We start from the raw sequence: 11,461 nt of genomic DNA, 5'->3' as shown, positions 1-11,461 counted from the left end.
ACTATAAAGCCTCTCACTGTGCTCTCTCTCGTTCTTGCTTTTTTTTCATTGAGGTTTGTAGTGGGGGAAGTGGGACTGAGGTAAGGCTGGGGTACCCTGTACACACCCACATACACGTAGAGTTACTGTTGTTATTCCACTAGGTTATGGGTTGTTGCCACCGATGTATTTCTGTTATGTTGAGCATTTGTAGAATAGAGTCAGGTCTTTTGTTTTCCTTTTTCTTTCCAGAGTTGAGCTAGGCCTGGTTTTATTGTACTTTGATAATTTTGTTTGGCACAACCCCCACAGTACACTCTCCCCCCCCCACCTTTTTCCAACCTACCCGTTATGTTCTTTTTTTTGTAAATAAACCTACTTTTCTTTAACTGCCTCACACGGTTCCTGTTTTATTCCCCCATTGGGTGTCAGCGTTTTCCCTCTTAACCGGAGGAAACGTAACAATAGTATACAAATGTCTTCCTTTATTTTCCCTATCCCACTGCTGTTGCCAATTTCTAATGGTTTCTTTCCATATTACACTCTTTCCTTCAGATTTTGACAGCTTAATACTTGCCTCAATATACTCTTTGTAGCGACAATTTACCATCTTGTCACTAGTTAGAGGTGTTTGTAGGGCTATCTGACGCGTGGTTCCAAACAAATCCACTTCCAGTCCAATACTGCATTTATCTTCTTTATTTTGGCTCGGTTCTGATGCTCAAACACATTGCAATCAATAGTTATGGTCCACCATGATTCTTGATCCTCACGGTCAAGAACGGTTTGCTTCCCCATCACACCTGGCCTCCCCTACTCTCTGATTATCTATATACCTTAAACCCATACTCCACCCAGTGTTCTCCAGTGGAACTACAACAGCCATTTGAGAGCATAATGGCTCTTTTTTACTCTTTTTTAACAGCTTGTTTGGCTAACTTGTCTACTCTCTCATTTCCCACAATACCAATATGAGCAGGAATCCAAGCCATTTGAATTTTGTAACTTTTTCCTTTTATTTTAGTATAGATTGTCAATATAGCAGATAATAAATCCTGATGACTCTTCGACACCCCAGTCATGAGACTGTATAAAGCTGACATTGAATCACTGCCATTTAAAGCTTTTTTTATTTTGTTTTCCTCAATCCATTCTAGTGCCATCAATATAGCATATAACTCAACTGCATACACACTCTGATCATTTGTGGTTCGTCTACTTATCTCACCTCTTTGATTCAAAATGTAAACTGCAGATCCGGTCTTTCCTGTTCCTGGATCCTTTGATCCATCTGTATAGATCTGAACATATTCTTTATATTTAACCTCTATATGTCTATAACATTCCGCTACCAAGTCAATATTATTCCTTTCTTTTTTTGCCCGATTTAATTTAAAATCAACAGTCATTGTTTCTAACTTCCATACCGGTGTATCAGGCCATATTACAGTTGAGCAGAATTCCTTTTCATATACTCCCAATTCTCTAGCTGCTTGATCCCCTATCCACCCAAAACTGAACTTTTGTGCTCTCTCCCTTTCCCAATTATCTTGTAATATTCTTTTAGTTGGATGACTATCTCCATGTCCTTTTAGATTAACCCAATCATTTACCATCAATTGTTTTCGTCTTATGCTCAATGGCATTTCTCCCACTTCCACCTGTAGAGCACACACTGGCGATGTCTTAACTGCTCCTAAACATAATCTCAATGCTTTTGCCTGTATTACATCAAGCCTCCTTAGTAAAGTTTTGGTCGCTGATCCATACACCATACTTCCATAATCCATTCTTGGTCTTATTAACCTCACATATATGTATTTCAATGAGTTATAATCTGCTCCCCATTCTGTTCCTGTTAAACATCTCATTAAATTTATTACTTTCTTACACTCATCTTCTACATTTTTAATATGCTTTTTCCATGTTAACTTTGTGTCAAATTGTACTCCTAAAAAACGGAATGTTTTACCTCTCTCTAAATTACTTCCAGTTTAACATTTATATTTTCCTTGATTTTCTTCCTTGTAAAAAACATCACTTTAGTTTTCTCTACAGAAAATTTAACACCCCACTTTGTTCCCCACTTTTCAAACTGTTGGACCCCTTCTTGTATCTTTTTAACTATATGTTCAATATTTCTTCCTTTTTTCCATATTGCCCCGTCATCCGCGAATAGCGATCTTCCCATATCCATTGGTATGTCTACATATATGTCATTAATCATTATTGAAAACAATTGTTCTTCCTTCCAGGAAATCCTTAATCCAGTTCAGAAGATTTCCTCTAATTCCCATATTATATAATTTAATCATTAATCCCTCTTTCCATAACATGTCATATGCTTTTTCTACATCGAAAAATACTGCTACTGTTGTCTCTTTGTCTACTTGTGCTTTTCTTATGTTATCTTCTAAACACAGTATTGCATCCATAGTATTTCTACGTTTTCTAAACCCACTTTGACATTCAGCCATCATACCCCTTTTTTCCATAATATACATTAGCCTCTCATTTATCATTCTTTCCATTAATTTACAACTATGAGAAGTCAGGGCAATAGGCCTATAGCTTGCTGGTTTACAAACGTCCTTCCCAGGTTTCCTCATCGGAACTATAATTGCCTCCTTTCAGCTCTTTGGCAATTTACCCTTCTCCCACACTTTGTTATATAGCATCAACAATTTTTCTTTCCCCTTTTCACTTAACCGTTTCAACATGCTAAAACAAATGTCATCTTTTCCTGGCGCCGTCTTCCCAGTTTTGGCCATTGCCCTATTTAGTTCTCAAATATTAAATAATACATTTAGCTCATCATCTACTTTTCCCATCTCTGCAAGTGCCTCTACATTTTTGGATTTAGTTTTTTCTCTGCCTCTCTTCTCTTCCTCAGACATATTATTAGAGCTGTGCACCTCGGCAAATGTATTTGCCAACATTTCAGCTTTTTCTTTATTCGTCACTGCAATTTCATTTCCACTACTTAAAACTGGGTAATTCCATTCTCTTCTTTCACCACCCATCTTCTTTATCATTGTCCCTACATGGATTGTAATAATTCATAATTACAATTATTTTCCTTCCCCCCCCCACGTTTCTACTACTACATACTCTTGCTCCTTACCTATACCTAACACCCTATACGGAATCCCCTGCCTTGTAAATGTAATACATCCCCCTCCACCACCATTTTCCCTGTCTTGTCTAACTGATATGTATCCATATATTATAAACTCCAAATTTGGCTTTAACCAGGATTCCTGGACACATATTACATCTGGTTTTGGTTTTCTACTCCCAATAAATTGCTTAAACTCCTGCCCATTCGCGATCAAGCTTCTTGCATTCCAATGTAGGATTAACATTACTAAAATGGTTAGCCCACCCATGCTGTCTCTTGACTCGACTGTACACTAAGTTCATCCCTTACTTCTTCCTACTTTAATCCTGCCATATCTAAATGGTGTATTGCTGCTTTAACAATAATCTGAATTCTTTTCGTTTTAGACTTAACTTCAGCTGTAGCATTTATCACCCCTGCTAGGAATGTCACTATTTTCTTCTTCTCTTCCCATTTCTCCTTCTTTTCTTGATGATCTTCTCGTACTACACTTTTTTTCAACTCCTTCGCTCTGATTCTTCTTTTCCTTTTCCACTCTTTTAACAGCTTCAGCATATGAAATGTTTCCCTGTGTTTTTATCTGTTGTACTTTAACTTCTTTCTTCATCACTTCACATCCCCAAAATGCCACACTATGATCCCCTCCACAGTTACAACACTTTGGTCTTACTTCTCCACACTTTCCATATTCATGATCCCCAGTGCATCTAGCACACCTTCTCTTTCCTTTACAGACATTAGCCATGTGCCCAAATTCTTGACAGTTATAGCATCTCAATGGTTTAGGCACATACTCCCTTATGCTGTATCTCATAAATCCATAGTATACCTCTTTTGGTACATCCTTTGTTTCAAACTCAATCAACACAGACTCGGTTTCCATTTTTTCCATTCCCCTTGTCATTCGTACTGCACTTTTGACTGATCTATTCTTCAATTTCAGATTCTGTACCAACTCTTTCATATTCACAGTAAGTGGGATTCCATATATCACTCCCTTACTTCCTCCACTTCTTTTCTCCCCCACTCTTACTACTTTTTCAATTTTTACTTTTCCTATACACTTCATCTTCTTTGCTTTTTCCATTTGCTCTTCATTATTACATCCTACAAGTAGATTTCCATCTCGCAGGATCCTTGCATACTTCACCTTTCCTACTCCTACTTTCTCTTATTATCTTAGTTAACTTAAGTGGGTCCATTTTTTTAACTCCTTCTCCCTCAAGTTGTACCACTACATTAAGGATTCCTGCTTTAGGAGCTTTCCTTTTATCTTCTTCACTTTCTGTCCCATTTGAACTAGCACAATCTTTATTCTTCTTTCTTTTACGACTAACCTCCTTTTCCCTACGCACTTTCCCTACCTCCTCCCAATCACTTTCCCTCCTCCCGATCACTTCCATTTTCCTCCATTCCACTAAAATCCATACTATCCTCCTCCTGTCTCCCCTGAAGCAGCTCCATTTAAGTTTTTTTATTTTTATTATTTTAATTCAATCAGAGGCTGTGTGTGTGAGATAGTACCGCTACCGGACCTATACAGGCCGTCGGCCGATACTATCCCACCCCACTTCCTACTTGATTTAACTCACCCACACCGAACAAGTATACACTTTGTGTTCCAGCCAGCAAATAGCTGGCCAGACTGAAAAAAAAATCATAATGCCCCTCTGGTATTGTTCAGGGGGCCGGGCCAAATGTGGAGGCGGGCCGTATCCGGCCTGTGTGCCTTAGTTTGGGGACCACTGATATAAGGGAACCGTTGCTGTATGGCTCACAATACAATGCATCGAACGTTTTATTAAGTCTGTGGCCTACTTGTAAAAATACCCATACAATTAACAATATTTTGGATGATTACAAAGGCATTACAATATATGTTTTGTTAATCACATTTGGATCCACTAATTTGCCTGGATGGACGCATGAAATGATGCTTTGTAACAGTTTTCTAGAAGTTTTCTTGGCTGAAAACAGAACCGAAGATGAATAATGTTGTGACAAGTCGGAGAAATGGATGGCCATAAAGATGTTCTCCATTCAGAAACCAGGGGTTGAGGGAGAGGAAGACCTGGTAGCTCGGGCAGAACATTGTGGTTCTGGGCTCAATATCATTTAATGTTTGTTTTGATGACAATAAACTTGTCCGTCTTTGCAGCTTGCTTGTTTGTCTCCCTGCTTTGTGGCAGTCTCTGAGCCATCCAGACACCCTCTTGCTTTTTCTTTTCCCTTTTTCCTTTCTTTCCTGTGCATATAAATTATATGTATGTATGTAAATACTTTATTTCTGAAGTTCTTTGTATGCCTGTATTACTTGGGTTGTTACCAACATCTGGTGAAAATGTAACATCGGCACAGGAAACACAAACAGTAGCTGTCAATAAATGTCTGTTGTTATAGTACTTCAGGTGGTACAACGGTGATGTAACCAGGAGAGGGTTGACTGGGTAAAAGGGCTAAAGGGGTTTTCATTTAGATTTTGACAGTAATGCTTCATCGGATATCCACTTCTAGTGAAGTATTTACCACACTTTGAGCATCTAAAACACATGTGTCACACTCGCAGCCGCCTGCAGCAGTTTCTACGTCCCACTGGTTGACTTTGCTATTGTTAGAATAACAAAGGTTCATACGTATGTGCGGTCGCTTCAAACGGGTGACAGGCTGGCCGGGTCTTCCCAGCAGTACCGTCCGCCGGTCGGATCGTCTGCGCCATCCCTCCCCAAGATTTTAGTGTGGACAGCCCACCAGATGACTGCCATTGTGAGACTAAAAGAAAAGGTCCATACGCATGCACAGTCGCGTCTGACAGACAGGCTTCCCCACCCTATGATTTTAATGCTCTGGCCCATGTTCGATCAAAGTGGGCAGTATCTGGCCCAAACCTGAAATTAGTTTGATACCCCTGATCTAATAGGTTTCTACTGCGTGACATCTCATGTGTCTCTTCAAATGCCAACTATAAGTGAAACATTTACCACATTCTGAGCAGCTGAAAGGTTTCTGCCCTGTGTGACATCTCATGTGTATCTTCAGACTTCCATTTTGCTGCTGCTATCATCATCATCATCATTATTTTAAATATTATAATTATTATAATTACTTGTCATTGTTTCAATAATTTTTTAGGTCCTTGTACCCTTTTCATCACCTTTGAGTAGCTTGAATAGTTTCCTCTTTTACCTTCTGGATTTGCACAGCCCTCTTCCCGACTTTACATCCACTATATGTTACAGTATTATACCCACAGTTACAACATTTATGCTGCACATTATCCTGACAATCCTCAGCTCTATGATCCTCTCCACATTTGGGACACCTCTGTTTCCCATTACAGGCTGCTGCTATGTACCCATACCTCGGTCATTTGTAGCAGCGCAGTGGGGGAGGGATGTAGGGCTAAGACTGACATGCACTCCACACAGATAGGCCACCCGTCCTTATATATACACACGGTATATGTACATTAATTCCCCAAGACCAGCTGTAACATTCACTTTACAGTTCGAGAATTACGTGTCCCTGTAAATTAGTACAGTATCATTTAAAATATATCTACCTTCGTTGTGGGTTCTGCTGCACAGTGGGGTAACTCACGAAATGAATACAAATATTTTCGTTAAAACATTTCTGCGGTCTATAATTACCTCCTTTAGTCTTTTCCATATGTAACGTGTGGGTTAGAAATGGCAAAAGACAACTCTCATTTTTTTTTCAAACATTTATTCAATTCTGCAAAAGACAAAATAAAATCCATTCATTGCCTTCATAACTTTTTTGCACCTGCTCAGCAATGTTTTCTACTTTTTGTTTCTCAACACACAAAGATGTATTAGTTCGATATATAAATATGTAAGCAGCTCAATATGAGGATTGACTAGGAAAACTAATGCCTAAAAAAAGTTTCCTAAAAAAACGTTAAAACAATATAAAGAGTAAGAACTCAATGCATGAAAAACATTTAAAGGCCTTCTGGTATTTTTCTGCACATAAAAAATGCAAAACAGAATTTGGTTCATGGAAATGTATGCATTAATTAGGGCCGGGACTTTAACGCGTTAATTAATTATATTATTATAATTCTTTGCCCAGAGTAGAAATATTTCAACTGCCCACGGGTAAAAAGCCTCTAGGTGGCGCTCGCGGACCGATGGTTTAGAATCACTGCCTTAGATTACACCTTTCCAATGAATTAATAGCTTAGGATAGTTTATAGTTTGTGTGTGACTGACAAGAACATTTTGTTCTTGAAATATGAACTTCTGACCATCTGTCAGAAGATATTTCAATTAATTTCATTTTGTATATCACATGTGACATCCTGTGACCCAAAACCCTCGGGAGCATAGGAAAAACCAAACCAGAGTGTCGTCCCAATTAAAGTGTGTCGTCCCAAAAAATCCCTGTGAGGAATTCTTAGATAGTTGGTTATAATTGTTAACATGAAGAGTAGCTTCAAATATTTGTCATTATAGCTTTGCGACGGATATTCAAAACTCACGTGGGAAACGGTGATGTAAATTAGGGAAAGACATTAAAGGGGATTCTCATCTGAGTTTTCATGTGGACTTTTAGATTTACACAGCGTATGACATCTCATGTGTCTCTTTACATCTCTACTTCTAGTGAAACAATTACCACACTGAGCAGCTGAAAGGTTTCTCCCTTGTGTGCAATCTCATGTGTCTCTTTAGATTATCACTTTTAGTGAAACATTTACCACAATCTGAGCAGCTGAAAGGTTTCTCTCCTGTGTGACATCGCATGTGTACATTTAGACTTCCCCTTTGGGTGAAACATTTACCACACTGTGAGCAGCTGAAAGGTTTCTCCCCTGAATGACAATACATGTGTTTCTTCAGCGCTCCACATTCAGTGAAACATTTACCACAATCTGAGCAACTGAAAGGTTTCTCCCCTGTGTGCAATCTTATGTGACTCTTTAGATGTTGACTCATAGTGAAACATTTCCCACACTGTGAGCAGCTGAAAGGTTTCTCCCCTGTGTGCATTCTCATGTGACTCTTTAGATTTTCACTTCTAGTGAAACATTTACCACAATCTGAGCAGCTGAAAGGTTTCTCTCCTGTGTGACATCGCATGTGTACATTTAGACTTCCCCTTTGGGTGAAACATTTACCACAATCTGAACAGCTGAAAGGTTTCTCCCCTGTGTGCAATCTCTCGTGTATGTTTAGATGTCCCCTTTGGGTGAAACATTTACCACACTGAGAGCAGCTGAAAGGTTTCTCTGATGTGTGGGTCATCATGTGTTTCCTCAGCTTCTGAATGCAACCAAATGTTTTCTTACATTCAGAACAGATCAAAGGTTTCTCACTTGTTCTACATCTAGAATCACTGACAAACTCTTCACCAGACAGAGGTTCTCTGGTCTCATTCCAATCACCACTGTCCTCAGTCTCAGAAGAGTCTCCAGTTTTCTTATCAGTATCTGGAGGACTGGCTGGACCAGAGTTGCGGTCTGGTTCTGGTCCTCCACAGTCCTCTCCATCACCTCCTGTCTCCATCTGTTCAGTTTTTCTGTGATTAGGTTGCGAGGAATGAGCTTCCACTTTAACATCTTCACTCTTCACAGGAGTGAATGACACAGTCATGTCAGCCTTCTCCAGCCCTTGAAGCTGCTCCTCTTTAATGTGGGGGGGCTCCGGATCTTCCTGCTGTTCTTCTTCAAGCACAAACCACTGATGGAGGTCTGTGGATAATAATAAAATGCAAACAATATACTTGATTAACTAAAATATTAACTATTACCATCCACTTAGCTAGTTCATTATTTCATGCTGTGACCAGGCTATTACTGTACAGGGGGCTTAGGATCCTCCTGTACCTCTTTAATGTGGGGGGGCTCTGAATCCTCCCAATGTTGTGCTGGAGGTCTGTGGACAAACAATATAGTCCACTAAGCTAGTTCCTCCTTTAAACGGACTATTACGTTTTAGATGTTTATCTCTAAGACATTAAAAGTACATACTGAACTATTTGCTTATTGTATCCGTCTACTTTAACTTACAAGTCCTAAACAGGTTATGAAATTAAAGGATACACTTCATGCAATGTTGAAAGTCTATCTGGGACCCAGACGACGGGGGATAGGGGAGATGTGTGTGTTCACCCGCACAGGGTGTAGGCCACGCCTACTTAGGGGGCCTCAATTGGGAGAGGCCCTTGTTATTGTTTTTTTGATTATTTTGAAGGCACATTATTCACTCTATCACATGGCATGATTAAAGAATTGGGTGCAACTAAGCTTAATTTGCTGACTTTATCATGGTTGGTGACACCAAAGTAAATGCTATTTCATGGAATCTTAGGGGTCTCCGGGAATTATTGAAATTAAAAAAGTAATGCTAAAGCAGCTAAAAAGACAGCTTTCATCCGAGAAACCCATCTGCTCCCCAATGAATATACTGAAAAAAGGTGCCTGATCAGGTCATAGCTGCCTCATTGACCTCCCAAGCAAGAGGAGTAGGAATATTTATCCACCCATCTGTTCTAATACAAGTCCTCAACACTATACAAGACGCAGCAGGCAGATTTGTTATTGCACAGGATTCTTTATTAATCCAAGATCTAAACCCGTTTCTAAGTAGTCAAGATAATCATGAAAACGACATGGTAAAATCATAGTAGGGCTGCAACAACGAATCGATGAAATCGATTAAAATCGATTATTAAAAGCGTTGGCAACGAATTTCATTATCGATTCGTTGTGTCGCGCGACTATTATCTTTGAGTATTAAAAGAAAGTTGCGCGCGCCGCGCAGAGCTGAAAAAAAAAAAAGTTGAGCGCTCGCGCAGCAGAACAGAAGAAAAAAAGCTCCGCCCAGCAGAGCGTTGCTAAGAAAAATAAATAAAGAGCAGAGCTGAGGTAAAGGAAAGACCATCGGAGAGACCCGTACTACTGTTCTGAAACATGCGGAGGAAGAGAAGCCAATGCGATCTAAATATTTCACACTGAAATGGGGGGTGCGGGTCCTAGCGGGCAACGGGGGGGGGGGGGGGGTGCTGCGGTTTTCTTTGCAGCGCCAGTAGTTTTACGTTCTAATCGCCGCGCTCGACTTCAAGGTGTAACCTTTATTATTGTTCGGTCTGAAACAGCGCGCCCAGTGACGGGTGGTGCAGCAATATTGATGTCCGGGTGGAAATCAGGAGAAAGGTCGGTCCGGGATATTTTCGGGAGGGGCTTTGAAATTCGGGAGGGTTGACATGTCTCATTGTAAGATATGCAAAAGCGACATGGCCTGGCACGGGAGCACCACGGCAATGAGTCATGATTTTGTGCCTAATATATTTAATTTGGCGGCTGTAAAGTATACATCATGCGATGTGTGTATGTTTTTTGTGTTAGTCCATTTTATTTGCTTACTTAGGGATGTTCAAGGAGCAATCTGTTAGTGCAAAACATATTTAGAAAGTGCACAGTCAGTTCTATTTTTCAATAAAGGGTTGGAAATTAATGTTTTTACATTTTTTATTTTTTTATCCGATTCATCGATTAATCGAACAAATAATCGACAGATGAATCGATTATTAAAATAATCGTTAGTTGCAGCTCTAAATCATAGCATTGATTATATACGGCTATATGTGGGCCTATTGTCCGTATCTGACTATTCTGACTACAGTTATTTCCATAAGTATGAATTACATCATTTTACAGATGTGTTTGAGGTGGAAGAAAATGGACACATAATTAAAGGGCAATTTCTATGGAAGTAAATCTGTGCCATCGGGGGTTTTTGAATTTGTTTTTGAGGTGATTGAATTTCTAGCACTGAATATTTATGCATTGAAATGATGTACCTGAATGTTTTTCAACATTAAAACACCGCAAAAAAATTCAACCTAAAAAAAAGGTTGAAATATTCAGCCGCAAAAGAAATGGAGGTTACAATATTCAACCCAAAAAATGTCAACCTTGAGACACCAACATCCGGGACACTAAGGAAGAGCAATCGATTCTAGATTCAAGATCAGAAGCGTGCGTCAAGCTAAAGGAGCGAGCACCCAAAACACCTTTGGCTTCGGATTGTAGCCATGTCCAATAATAACGGGGCTTTAACTCTTCTTTATGTCAGTGTGGCAACGTATGAAGAAATACATAAAATACATAAAAGAACATATAATGTTCAACCTGAAACAAAAAGTTTGCTTGCCACTGACGATATACAACTTACAAGGGTCTTTCTGAAGGAAATAGTCTGACCTTCTCCATCAATGTTAATTCTATGAACTTTACTATGGATTTCTAACAGGGCTGTTTTCAACTACAATATAAATATCAAACTATGAACTTGAATATTGTATAAATATGATATATTATGAATATATTTTAACAGG

At 39.3% G+C, this 11,461-nt stretch overlaps 1 protein-coding gene across 1 annotated transcript; it reads right to left on the bottom strand.

The window, feature by feature from the left end:
- Positions 1-6,890: 6,890 nt before the first annotated feature.
- Positions 6,891-8,744, bottom strand: LOC134132930 (gastrula zinc finger protein XlCGF17.1-like). The gene has a single exon (XM_062565922.1). It carries the CDS (start codon positions 8,713-8,715, stop codon positions 7,735-7,737), a length of 981 nt encoding a protein of 326 aa, XP_062421906.1. The 5' UTR covers positions 8,716-8,744; the 3' UTR covers positions 6,891-7,734.
- Positions 8,745-11,461: the final 2,717 nt, after the last annotated feature.

This window comes from Pungitius pungitius, chromosome 12 (assembly GCF_949316345.1).
Source record: "Pungitius pungitius chromosome 12, fPunPun2.1, whole genome shotgun sequence".
Lineage (NCBI taxonomy): Eukaryota > Metazoa > Chordata > Actinopteri > Perciformes > Gasterosteidae > Pungitius > Pungitius pungitius.
This window is presented reverse-complemented; position numbering and strand designations above follow the sequence as displayed.

Excerpts from the sequence above, each read along its gene's own strand:
- LOC134132930 (XM_062565922.1), bottom strand. The coding sequence starts at position 8,715 with ATGACTGTGTCATTCACTCCTGTGAAGAGTGAAGATGTTAAAGTGGAA.